The sequence below is a fragment of the Cupressus sempervirens genome, chromosome 6, assembly GCF_028749045.1.
Source record: "Cupressus sempervirens isolate cs-2001-9-10 chromosome 6, ASM2874904v1, whole genome shotgun sequence".
NCBI classification, from domain to species: domain Eukaryota; kingdom Viridiplantae; phylum Streptophyta; class Pinopsida; order Cupressales; family Cupressaceae; genus Cupressus; species Cupressus sempervirens.
The window spans coordinates 85,149,813-85,163,712 of record NC_143123.1 but is presented as its reverse complement, the minus strand read 5'-3'; the positions used below and the strand labels follow the sequence as shown (position 1 = coordinate 85,163,712).

The 13,900-nt window shown below is 34.8% G+C and overlaps 1 protein-coding gene and 1 long non-coding RNA gene across 3 annotated transcripts in view; one reads left to right on the top strand and one right to left on the bottom strand.

The window, feature by feature from the left end:
* The window catches only part of LOC149551292 (uncharacterized), a 248,345-nt gene that overhangs the window by 114,566 nt on the left and 119,879 nt on the right, over positions 1-13,900 (top strand). The window lies entirely within an intron of this gene.
* KEA3 (K+ efflux antiporter 3) overlaps positions 11,401-13,900 on the bottom strand; it is a 187,018-nt gene continuing 184,518 nt past the window's right edge. For both annotated transcript variants that reach the window (XM_089786848.1, XM_089786847.1), the window contains exons 17-19: positions 13,089-13,178; positions 12,788-12,949; positions 11,401-12,598 (exon numbers count right to left, since the gene is read on the bottom strand). In XM_089786848.1, the coding sequence (XP_089642974.1) occupies positions 12,119-12,598; positions 12,788-12,949; positions 13,089-13,178 (732 nt within the window). In that variant the 3' untranslated portion in view covers positions 11,401-12,118. The remainder of the gene's footprint in view (positions 12,599-12,787; positions 12,950-13,088; positions 13,179-13,900) is intronic.

Sequence of the window (13,900 nt, the reverse complement as noted above, 5' to 3'; positions counted from 1 at the left end):
TCTTTGCTATGCTATTTCATTCTTCATCAAAATGTCAGCCAATTTAGGAATTCTGTGAAGTTAGCCACAATTGATGAGGAAGGTAAAAGACAACCCATTTAGCTATGATGCCCACTTTGGGGTACACATGCCAGGGATGGGGATTTCATAATCTTCAGGGATGTGTTTATGCAATGGACAGTGAGAGCACTTGGAGTAACAGTCATCAGAGTGCCTCAATCAATTAAGAACATGTCGAGACCCAAGGAATTTTTGGCTGATAAGGGTTGCAATTACAATGGGTGATTGGATTCTTAAACCAGAATACTCTTTGATAAGGTTATATGGCTGCACAAAGCCACTTGATAGGCTTCCTATGTTTGTACCTGAAGGATTAGGTCTGCTAGAATTCATATGGCAGCTTTTATGGGCTGAGAAGGAATATATTCAGCCAAGAAAGAAGGGCAACATGATACCTGCTTTAATAAGATTTGATGGATATGTTTGAATGTAACAAGATTCAAGATGTTCAGGAGGTCCTTAAGAATAAGTTTTGGCTGGCTAGTGAGAAGAGTAGGGATTATGACCCCGAGGGACATTTTAAAGCTATAAAAGCTAGGTATTCTCATCAATTGACTATTGAAGATGATATTGTCAGAAATTGTGATGATATACAAGAGATATGCCAGAGATTCAAGAAATGAAATGTCCTAAATAGGATAGAGAATCAAAGGTTAAGAAAAGGCTTTCCTTGTTTTCATTTGGAAAAAGATATTGAAACCATTAGGATTAAGAGATGTATTCAGGACTTTGAGAATTTATATAAGGAGTATGTTGAACAAAAATCATGAAAGGGAACAAAGCAGGTGTCTCCTCTAGCCCCCCAAGCAAAAAAGAGAAAGTTGACAGGGTCCAGTTCTGATTCTCTTGCCCCCAAGCCTCAAAAAGAAAGAATCAATCTCCCTTTGGTGGCTTCTGAAGATTCTGATGATCAAGGTTCAATAGAAATTGTAAATATTCTTCGAAAAATGAAAGGAGATGAGAGTGCTAAGACGTCAGAGCCACCTCCTAGGTTTTTCGAGGAAAAACATGGTTTTTTTGCTTAGACAATGGAAAATGATGTTCTAATTGATATTGAAGATGAGAGGGAAGCTATTTCCCCTAGATTTATTGAATAGGATAATTTCACCTAGACACAAGAATTTAAAGTTTTTGGATCAAGTTTAAAACTAGGGATTTTGAAGAAAAGAAAAGGAAGAGACTTGAAGGTGTTGATGAGTCTCAACCTATGTTACCCCAGGTTTCTGGGACGGGGGGATGTGGGGACGGGGAAATGGGTTTCCAGGACGGATTTTTTTTTCTTGGAGCAGGGGACGGTACGGGATGGCAGTGGGAACAACTATATAAAAAGTAGGGAAAATTTAAAATATACAGGAAAATTTTAAATATTCATATAAAAACATAGATAATGCATGCTTATATAAATTATAGAACCTTAACATATAATGTTTGTGTTAAAATAATTTAACTTTAGAGTTCACATGAGAGTGGAAATCAAACAAATTATCAAAACTGAAACATTAATTTTATAGGACAGCCAAGGGAAAGGTTTCCGGAAGTTTCCGAGTTTCCGGGACGGGGGGATGTGGGGATGGGGTCAATTTTTGCCGGAAACACGTCCCCGGGTAACATAGATCTCAACATGCTTCAATAATTCAACAAATGATGGAAGAACTAAATTTGGATGATATCTCATGCACTAAAGACGAGGCCAGAGAGATGGTGAAAACAACGATATTCTAGTACTTCCTGTTTTGAGCTTTAAAGAATTGTTTCTGCTTGATCAAGGACATAGGAAGACCAAACTTTTGCATCAGAATTTGAATTATTGGACAAAATAGAAGTAAGAAGGTATGATCCCAAAACTCAAACCCTTGTTACTTGGGTTATGTTCAAGGTAAATAAGCCTAAATTGATTGATATTGCTAAAGGAAAAGGGATGGTTCTAGTACATACTATAGATAATACTGATCCCATGGTTGTTGCATCACATTTGATACATACATCTATGTTTTATCAAGCCTAGATTAAACATATGAAAGAGATAATCATAGAATTATAGAGAAGAGAAATGGAAATGAATTCAGTCATAAATAAGATGCATGTGAAAACTAGGATATAGGAAACAAAACTATATAATTCAAAGTTTGAAAGTGGTCAGGCCACTGTGGTTCATAAACCGATAGATGTTGATGCTGAAAAGAAGAACAAAGAAATAACCATAGAAGTTGATCACAAGGAGTGTACTTTAAAGTACTGGAGGAAATTCTTGTTTATAGAATGAATTTTATTTTGGGTAAATGTGGTGAAGTGTATGAGGGGTTTAATAACATTTGCAATATGTTAGATTTCTTTGTAAAAGGGAAAAATATAATTTTTGAAATAGAGAGGAAATGGGGATCCTCTAGGTATGAATTAAGAAAACTCTTTGAAGTTACAAAGAGGGATCCTGATGCCCCTATACAGATAAAAAGCACTATTGATTTCATTGATTTTGTTACAAAGAATTTGAGTTACATAAGCCAAGAACATCCAAAGTTGGAGGAAAAGTTGAAGCTAATTGTTGTTGTTGACCATTCCTATCTCCCCACCATCAAAAATGAAGGAAAGAGCAAACAATTGGAGGAGTGGAGTAGGAGTTCACAAAATGACCTCAAATAGTAACAACCAAATTCTAGGAGGAACAAAATTTCCAAATTGATTCATTTCACAGGTTGTTGAATAAGATAATTGCTACAGAGGCAACATTTGTAAAGTTCATTGCGGATGTGAAGATTGCTCAGGGAAAGAAGTGGGTTGATTTGTAGGCTTTTGCCCAAACAATTTAAAAGTTCATATGGCCTACTCACACCCAAATTGCCAAGTGGATTGACGTCTACCTTAATGTGATGACCCCTTTTTAACCCCTTGACCTAAAATCCAAAATTTGGGCATAAGTTGGGGAATCATCCAAAATTTAGCGAACCTATGCCCATCATTGTTATTAAAGTATTTGAGGAGATGAATATTTAATTTAATTTACTTAGTTCATTTGGAAGATTTCTTCTTACAGTAAACAGACAACTTTCTCTCTCCTTGTTACGATCACCTTGAGATGGAAGATTTACGGTGCAAAGGGCGCATGAAACAGGCTACAAGTAGTTCCCTGGAGGATATCAATCATGTCCCGAATTTACTCCGCCTCTCCCTCCACCAACTCCTTATCTTAAGATTTCATATTTCGGACGAGGGATAGACTCTCTCTACTATAGTTGGAATGTATTCTAATTGCTATATTTTAAAATGTTATGCATGTTTTCCTTAACACTATTTATGTTTAACATCTATACTTGTGTATATTTCATTATATATATATTAACTTATAGTATGTACCGATCTTTAATGATATTTCCAATATCTTTTAATGTTTTACTCATACGAATTGCTTTATATAATTCATTAGTCATTTCGTATCTATATTGAATTGAACGAATTTGAGAATTAACCTAACTCGCAACGTATAATCATTATTAATGGAATTCCACATATAATTCAATGCCGATACCTTTATACAAGAACTTAATAGCAATTGCTTTTTAATTTACTATATCCATATCCGATGTGTAGAATTCAACGCATCTATATTCATACGTACCTGACTGTGTCTAACAATGTTACGTGGGCAGTAATATTAGTCCTTTGGCAATGCAAGGACCCATTTGTACTTGATGTGGGAACTATTTGCGATGGGTGCGAAGTTGCCGGTACGTTGGCACATAGATTATCAATACGTTCTTGCAGAGTTTGTTGGTGTTGATACATGGATCTTTACGTGGAGTATATAACGTTTGCTGCACTTCCCTATTCGCTTCTCCCTTTTCCTATTTATGATATCCTTTTTAATTATTCTCTTCTGCTCTTCTTCGATGTCCCTTTCGAATTTGACCTAACCCTAATTAATATTACTTTGAGCAGACATGATGAAAAGTCGTGCCCACAATATATGATGCTTTTCCATTGAATTTGAATGTTATGTGGTTAATTAGGTTTAGGTTTAGGTTTGTTTAATTTTATTGAATTGAAAGTATTTATAATTTATAGTAATGGTAAAGGTTAATGTATTTTAAAGTTAATGTGTAGGTTATTATAGCATTTATTTAATTAGTGTATTTTGGAATGAGTAATATATTTGTAGTATAATTATGAAGATGAATGATCAACATTTTTATTCGGTGATCATTAATTCACATTAATACTATGAGTTATAATTTGTATGCTATTGATTGATATAATTCCACAACAGTGCTATTATGACACTGTATTGAAGATATTAACTTTAATAATTTAAACAAATACAACATATGTTTGATAAAGAAGAAATACATTAATCTTGGCTCATGACACTTAAGGTTCCTGAGGATAATACTGAAGACATCGTGGCTACTGATGAGATAGAGGATAGTTAAAATCATTGTTATGTTTTTCAATTATGCTTTTTGTTAAATTGTTAGTTATGTTTATGAAGGTTCCGAAGCTATGTTGCACCTTTTCTTTTTTATAAGAAAAGGTACCAATGCCCCTATTTAAGAAAAAATATTTTCTAAAGACATGATATATGATCATTTGATATATGATATAAGATGCTGCTTACAATGGATAATATGAAGTAATTTTCTATTTTCATGCAATTACTTGTTTAGGATATGCAATGAGACTATTTTGTTGTATGTTCTTATGAATGAAGTTAATACTATGATTCCTCTACATCTAAAATGGTGTATGATTTATTAATTTCCCATGTTTTACATTGTCCCTTTGGATTATGCTATTGTTTTGATGGATGAGAATAATGCATGAACTTGATTCATTAGATATTTTCATACAGAGTTATGGTATTTGTTTAATTGGTCTCCTTTGATTGGGGTTAAAAACATTTAGACTAGGAATTGTTTTTATATCTTATTTGTCCAATGGTTGATGGGGTGCACATTGTCTCTTAGAGTTTGATAATAGGATCATGTGGGAATTGACAATATACTACCCAAATGGATTAAGGACTAATCCTTGTATATTCATTCTAAGTTGTTATGTATAGCTATGGACATCCACAAGTATTGCATGAATCCATTTTCTATATTTTCATTCACATTTTAAAAATTATTACATTTGATTTCTCCTTGAGAAGAAACTTGCTAACTTAAGAGCATCAATTATAAAGTCTGCATTATTAAAACCCTAAGTTTTCCTTAGTAAACATTGATATAGGTACAACTGTTGAACCCTTGGTATTCGGTCTTTGATTGTTGTCATTGATGAAATTATAATGAGCACATGATATGCTTAACATCATGTAATTATCTTATTTGATGTCCTTCAATATTGTTCAAAACATATTCTAGACAAACACTTAAGTGTTACACAATTAACACTTAATGTTTACATTGGTTTAGAAAATGGTTATAAAAACAGTTTTGGTCTATGAGAAAGTCGACAAGGTTTTTTATCAGATACACCCTAACTATAATACCTTTTTGGAAAGGTCTTTGAGTTAGCTAAAATGGGTCTTTGTTAATTTTTGCATAACACATGTATGGAAAGAGAAAAAGTCTATTTATCAGAAAGAGTTACCAAATTGTTATGGCAGTTTTAGCAATTTTGAGTAGTTTTGGTCTAATGGAAGTTTGGGGTATGTACCTGCCTCCAAAATTTTGACTTTCTTGGTTTATAAGTAGATGATACATTCCTCTAAAACATCCAATAGGTGGTTTTGACAGAAGTTGCAGGATTGGTGTGGAATTCCTTGTAGAACAATTTGCAAGAATATTTTAACAAAGAAGAGGGTAATGCTTTATGTTTCTATTTTCATATTTGTGATTTGATTTTCATTGCAGAAATTTATTAGAGGTAGAAGAAGGGTTATATATTTCTTCTCCATTCATTCGTATCAGTATTTGATTAGATTGTTTAATGGAAAAATAAAATATATTTGGATATTGGATGTTTTGAGGAGAATAGAAGTATATCCTACATTATGTTTTCAACAAGAAGTTGAAACTAGTGATTCATGATTTGTGTTGTAACAGAGATGATCCTCTTATTTTATATCTCATTTGTTCATTTTGGAAGTTGGTGCTTTAGGTGTTCCTTGAAATTGGTGTTTCTAAAACAGGGTGTTGGTGCTTCCCAGAGTTGTAGCTCTAAAAGATTTGCCCAAGAGGCCAATAAAGTTTCAGATTCAAAGTGGTTTTTTACCCTAAGGGGTTTTCCACGTTAAAATATTGTGTCACTTTGCTACTCATTAACTATCTTTCTCATGTGTTAAATTTTTATAACTTGTAATGTTTCAAGTTTTGAAAAGTATTTTAAACCATTGATCCGACAACAACCACCTAGGTTTTGCAGAGCCTGAAGTGTGGAGATTGAATAATTGTAATTTAGTCTTCTTCATTGGCCAAAACTGTGTTGAAAATCCTAACATCAAGTAGGCAAGGCTTGTAGGAACTCAACCAACAATTTTGAGAACCAACACCTCGAACCTCTTATGTTGATGCCTACAATTAAGTAATGAACATTGAGAGTGAAAGAAAGACATCCTCTTGAAGAAGAGGAAGACATATGATGATAAGAGCACTAAGGGTAGTTGCGATGATGAATCAACAACAACCCAAGCCTTATGGCGGGTATGATGAAAACGATGAAAGAGTCAAAGGTCGAGAAAGGAACTAATAAAGAAAAATGAATAATGGTGTACGGAGTGTGAAATTGAGGGGCGCATGAAAGGTAATTGTCCTATGTAGATGTTTTGTGAAATTTTCCAAGTGATGGGTCATTCAATAAAGGAGTTTCCCTACAATAAAAATGACTAGAAGTAGGCAAGTATACACAAGAGGAGTCCACTTGTGTAAAACCTCAGAATGTATTGCCAGACAATTTTGGAAATCAATGAGAAGGGTAGAATCAAATACATTTTGACTTTAGAGGGTGTCTTATCATACACTACTGACAATGTAATGAATGGGAGTACTTTGTGAGAGATTGCAGGAAAGACAACATACAATAATTGAACAAATAGGATGAACCAGGTGACCATGAAGACACCAATAGTTTGAAGGAAAAGGGCATTAATATGTTGGTCTTGGAGGAACAAGAGTTGTTCTGGCAATCAAGGAAAAGGGCATTAATATGTTGGTCTTGGAGGAACAAGAGTTGTTCTAGCAATCATGAGAGCATAGACGAAGGAGGCATACTCGAACAATCTTACAAAGAAGGAACAACTCGAAGAAGCTAGAGGAGAAGTAGAATAAGTGATGATGAGGGAACAAATAACCTCCAATGAAACTGCAGGTACTTCATTGCAATCAAAGTCTAAGAACATAGTTCAAAAGGTGCTATTGACAACCATACCCATCAAGGTGGTACACTTGTAAATTATGGCACAATTGAGAGTGACAATTACCAAAATAGTTGGTGATGACATAGTTGGCCAAAAGCAATGTAAGCCCCAAGGGAATCCAATTCAGGAACCAATGACAAAGTCAGTCCTCAAAGACAATGAGGCTACTAACCTGATGCTAACAGTAAGCATAGGAAGGAAGTTAGTTGTGTTGAGATAGATTTAATTAGTAGGATGTTTGCAAACTCCATCATTGGAGGCTTTAGTGTTAATGTGTTGCTGAAAGAGACATGGAAGGGCTTGGGTAAGCCAACACTGTGGCCACCAACTTTCTACCTGGTGGGGGATGGCCAACATGACTTTGTACCTCTCGATACACTCATGGCACAAAAGGTCATAACTGCTTGTTGGAGAAGGCAAACAATGGCCTCCTTGGAAGGGATCGGCTGATCACTACCAAGGAAAACCATAATTGGAAGAAAAATACACTCTTCATTGAGAGTGATAGAATGAAATGTCATAAACCTACATAACTAGATGGTCAGCCAAGCGTTGGCAATCTGATTCAAAGTTTGAGGGCAAAGATATTGGGATGGAGGAAGGAAAAGCAATGGATTCCAACGATGAAGGGGTGCTTGAGCTGGAAGGTTATTTTGAATATGAGATGAGTTCCCTAAATGGACTCTTCAACTAGCAAATGGAGGACCATGAGGTATTTTCACCAACCTACAATTGTTTTAAAGCTACAACTCTCAATGAAGAGAATTTGAGGAAAGTGTGTAAAGTCATAGATGATACAACTAACAGTAAAGAGAGAGAAAAAGGAAGGAAAATAAAATAAACATTAGAAATACGAAGTTTCCAAACAAAAAAAATGAGGTAGTGTAACATGAAATTAGGGACACGAACTAGGGGAAAAAGAAAAGTGAAAGCAAGAGATGTATGGTAGTATCCATACGACTCAAGGAGATTTACAAGGCCAAATACCTTTTGCAAGAAAACTTATACCATATGAATTTTTTAATAGTACACATGCAACACAAGCAATCCATATAGGAAGAAGACGCACATGAAGAGATCCGTACGGGACCAAAAAAGGCCGTATAGTGGAAACAAGGCAAGTAGAAAATTGCACAAGGAACAAACAAAACCATACAAGATTGGGCATATTTATGCAAGTGATACAATATGGAAATTACAGACCCAAATTTCAAGTTAAAGTATATGTAGGGGAGACTGTACACAAAATGAAGAAATTTAAGGTCCATACGGAGTGAATTACAACTTGAACCTACCGCATGGGGGAGACGAGATAAAGATGCCATATGGCAGTAATATTGTGGCCATACAACATGTAGGAGACAATACAATTGCATGAGAGAGGTAGGTTGGGCCATAAGTAAGAAAGGTCAAGCCTTATAGAGGAGGGAAAGTAGAGTTGTAAGGAGGAAAATAAGATTCGTCCGAAGAAGGAAAATGAAATCCTCTTGATTAAGGGAAAGAAGAGCCATACAAAAGAGACAAGACAATGCCATACCTGAAATCCGACAAGGAAGAAGTGCCCAACCATACAGGAAAGTATTGTTAAGACCATATAGGGAAGAAGAGTCAAGACTGTGTAGGAAAGTATTGCCAAGGTCATACTTGTATGTTGTATGAAAACATTAGTTCTTTGTTCAACAGGGGAAAGGGTTTCCAAAAGTACAAAAGTACCTTGGCACGAGTTTTAGCAGCTTGGCAAGACTATTTTTGGCATCTTAAAAGTACAAGAAAATTATGTGCACCATGGAGTTCAATGTGGTTTTGAGGGTGTTAAGAGAATGATGTGCTACCTTGGGACCTTGTGAGGGGTGTTGCCCCTCGACCCCCATTTGATTTTTGAAATGCAATACATTGTTGAGTTTGCAGAGTACGAGTCATTGTCTACACTCTTGCCATTAGTCTTCTTGAATATTATTTAATGTATACTTATCATGTAGAAGACAACTTTTTCTTTTGGGGGGGATGATGTAGTCGAAGTACAATGCCTAATGTATGCTAATTATTCGTCATTGTATTAATTGTCTGTTAATTGTCACTCTTGGCTAGTTTTAGGTGTTGGTTGGTTGTCAGTTGTGTTTCTCAACAACTATTAGGACTTTTAAATATTGTGTACTACTAAGGAAGGAAGTAGTGTAGAGTCAGACAATTTTTAATCCTTGCCCGACCAGCTTTGGTCTTCTTTGTGATGAATTCATGAGAAAATAAAGATATTTTACTCCTATATCTGATATGCATTGCCATTTTTATTATTATTTCATGTATGTAATTTATCTATCAAGTATAGCAGATCATTCATCTTTTAACTACCCAATAATTAAATACAACTAAATCTTTCATTTGAATAACATCTAATTATAAATTAACATATTAATATATTAATTTATTAAATATTATCTTTGAACCAATCGTACGCACTATTTTTTAACGCCTCCTTAATGATAACACGAATACTTCTACGCTTCCTCTTCCTATAGCGAAAAATTATTAAAATAATAGTTTTTACTGATAATACATCCAATTACAATATGACCTATATTTATGAAAGCAGCAAAGAGACAGTCAAGATGTCCCACTATTGTAGATTCTTCCTCCTTGCTGTTTGGTTAACTATTCAAATCAATTGGCTATATTCAAACTGCTATTGTAATTGTCTTCATTAGAAACCAGATTCAAATTGGTCTGTCCTCTGTTTTCTTGTCAGATTCATTGCCATTTTCATGCACTAAGTTTTGAATTTCTTCTTTCATTACATCATGGAGGCTTGTAGAGTACTTGATAAGACTTGTCCAACTTTTAAGCCCTAAAGGCGGCCAATATGAGTTGACCAAGACTGCTGAGCTGAGTCTGGTTGAGTACTCAGCCGAGTCCTACTTGAAGAATCCTGAGTCTTAGGCTTGGTAATCAAGTTAGACTTTTATATCTTATCTTATATTTCCTTACGTCACGGAGGCTTGTAGAGTACTTGATAAGACTTGTCCAATTTGTAAGCCCTAAAGGCAGCCAATATGAGTTGACCAAGACTGCTGAGCTGAGTCTGGTTGAGTACTCAGCCGAGTCCTACTTGAAGAATCCTGAGTCTTAGGCTTGTGCTCCCGATTTTTGAGCCTGGACTCTTCTGGCCCCTAAACAGATCAGGCATAGCGACTGAAATTCTAAATTTTGGGAGTTTGAGGGTCTTATAATAGGCATTGTTTTTGAATTATCACAAATTGGTAATCAAATTAGACTTTTATGTCCTCTAAATGTATTGATTTTTTTTTGTGTCATTATAAGGTTTTTTTTCTTATTTCCCAAGTCTGTCAAGTTGACCTTGAGTCCAAATTTTAAAATTTTGTATTAAGTCAAATTTTAATTTTGAATTACAATTGTTTTAATTATTAATAGAAGGAATTTTCAAGACATTTATCCTTCTATCTTCAAACAGTTTTCATTGTAATGATTAGAATTTGTTTTCATGAATCGCATTATTTAAACTTTCTGAAAAGAGCCATGACATTCAAAACTTAAATCTGAAATTTGACATAATTTGATTTTTTTTAAAGTTAGCATCAGACAGCCTTTTATCCTTACACTCTCGTATGATAGTGACAAGCTTTGCATTTCAGTGTTTTCTCTCATGCCAATTACTAACACTGAACTAGATTAGTTTCGACAGATTTTAATTTTATTTTTTTGCAGCCTTAGGTTCCATGGATTCAAATACAACACTCTGATATCACCCACAAATTTAATCACTAGTAAGGTTGGAGATATAAATAAGGAGCCATTCCAAGGTGAAGAATTATATTGTTCTTTTATTCACATATATAACTAGAATAAGCACTTTGGAAACGTTGAGCATAAAAAATTCACTATTGCTGTCCACAGTCAAAATTATTTAATGAGTTTTTGATTGATGCAAAATGATTTCACTCAAACACCCGCCTCCCCAAACTCAGACATAGAGGTTTAAAATCAAAATCAAAATATAATGGGGTATATTAGTATAATAAAAGGACCATAAAATTCTATTGATATTTGTTTTTGATTGATAATGGGCCAGAGCCGAGATCAACATGGGGCTCGAGTAGATCGAACCCAAGAGCTCTCAGATGAGAGGTGCTGCGCTGTGGGGTGTTCCCCCAAAATTCCATTAATATTGCTTCTTTTGACATTGGAACATTTGTATTTGAAGAAATTAGGAAATAATATAAGGTTCTATGCAAGAATGATACAATAGTGTTGCTTGTTATTACAACTGAGGTTTCAGAATCCTTGGGGTACACATATCAGAGCTATTAAAATTTTTAACGCCTTTAATTATGACACTGTAAAACAACCTTCCACTAAACAATGAACAAAGTGATCTAGTGCAACTGTGCAAGTCAAAGAGGTTGATTTATATTCTGCAGAATGCCTTGCCAGTATTTCATATCAAAAGATATTTGGCCTTGATTCAATGAGTAAAGATGAAGGCCACAGTCAATAGGGTACAAATGAGAGATACAAAAGATATGGTTGATACAGCTGATTTCCATTAAAGTCCCACCATTTTGCAAGATAGACTGCCCAGTTCAACTTTCCTGGATCAGATTTGGGAACAATTGAACCTTCAAATTATCAAGCAGAAATGCTAGAAAGCAACCTAAAGATATTGAATCTCCCATTTCAGATTTGAACTAAGAGTTAAGATTCCTCTGCAGATGTTAGACACTTCATACTCTGATCTATCAAATCTTTTTTCTCTCCTATTTCTCTTGAAAAAATTTCCTCTTCAGACAGAGCACACCATTTCACACCTTTCTCAGCATCATCACTATTTGCATCTTTAATAGAGTTTGTTGATGCTTGGGAACCTGAATAATGGTCATTTTCTGTGGAGCCATTCTGAGATGTAGGATGGCCTTCTATTCTAGTAGCATGCTTTTCAGAAAGGGCATCACTTGTTTCAGAGTAAATCAGTGTATCCACCTTTGCTTCTGAACCAACAGAGATGGTTGAAATTATAGATCCATTCTCATTCAAACCAACTAACAGGTCAGATGTGTTTCCTGGCTCTTGAAATTCTGTAATCCTAGAAGTATTCTCATCTTCTGTGCTTTTCATCACAACTTTTGTATCTGGGGTTCTTCTCATCTGCATCTTCAAAGAATCTGTGACCTTTACCTGCACGAAACCAATATTTTACAATTCAGCGAGTCATTTATTTCTGCCCTCGTTAATTTGAGTCAATTATTAATTGTCAGCAGATCATGACCCTAGAAGAGGTGAGTGATATCCAGTAAGAAAAAGAGTATTGTCCTATTAATTTTTTTGAGACAAAATGTAAAATGAACATCATATGATTTGCCATACCTGCAAAGGCCTCATTATTTCACGATCTTTTTCATCCTTTCTCTCAAATTCTTCTTGTGCTTGAAGCTCCATAGATTCCCGCATGAGTCGGCTTAAGAAGGATACGTCATCAGACATGGCACCAAGCCCCCTTAGAAGCTTTGATCCCAACTGCAAACTTGTCTACTAGCATATGCACACAGTAAATTTCAAACTTAGCCTTTCAATGACAGCAATTATGTTTGCTTACATGGAGCATGACAAAAATGGAAGTAAATTACAAAAGAGAAGCCACTGAAACTTGTTTCAAGCAAAACAGTACCTCAGCATTCTCCAGAATGGCATCCGTTGCTCCTGCCCTCTTCAATTCTAAAAGATGCCCAAGGTCCTTCGCCCTGGCATAGATAGGAACCTGTGCAGAACAAAATTTCATGAGCTACTCAATGGTAATCAAATCTATTTTGTAAGGAAAGATGCATGAAATAGTCATAGACACCAGCAATTTATTACGAAAAACAAAGCAAATTTCACAAGGAAAAGTGCATGATATATTTGTTAGTGTAATTAATTATTATTAAACTTTACTTAAGTTTACTTAGGTTAAATGCATTATTTTATTAGTTGTCATGTAGATACCTAAGAGTATGCATAGTCATATGAGTTGTCTTGTTGACAACACAGGACTTAGCAACTTATTTGAGCACATGGTGTCTACAACATCTCTTACAAGATACACCTATGTAAACTTATCCTTTCATCATTGCACAAACTCCTGTGCTCAATGGAGGATAATCCACTCTTGGTGGACATGTGCTGAGTTGTAATCCTTATCTCTTTGCTGACTCCTAGTCATTTTAGATGCCTTTATATACAAGGCACTTCTAGTGTTTATTCATACAATTATCTAATATCCAATTATTTGATATCCATTCTTATTTGATCATCATTGGTCTCCCCTGTGCTATCTATTGAGCTTCTTGATCTTGGTATTGAATTATTGCCTTATGCAAATTCTTATATGGTATCAGAGCTATACCAAATTCTTACAGTATCCATTATTAAAAGTATTTGATTTCTGTACATAATAACATTATGATCTAGAAGGCAGAGAATTTTAGTTTTCTTAAAAAAATG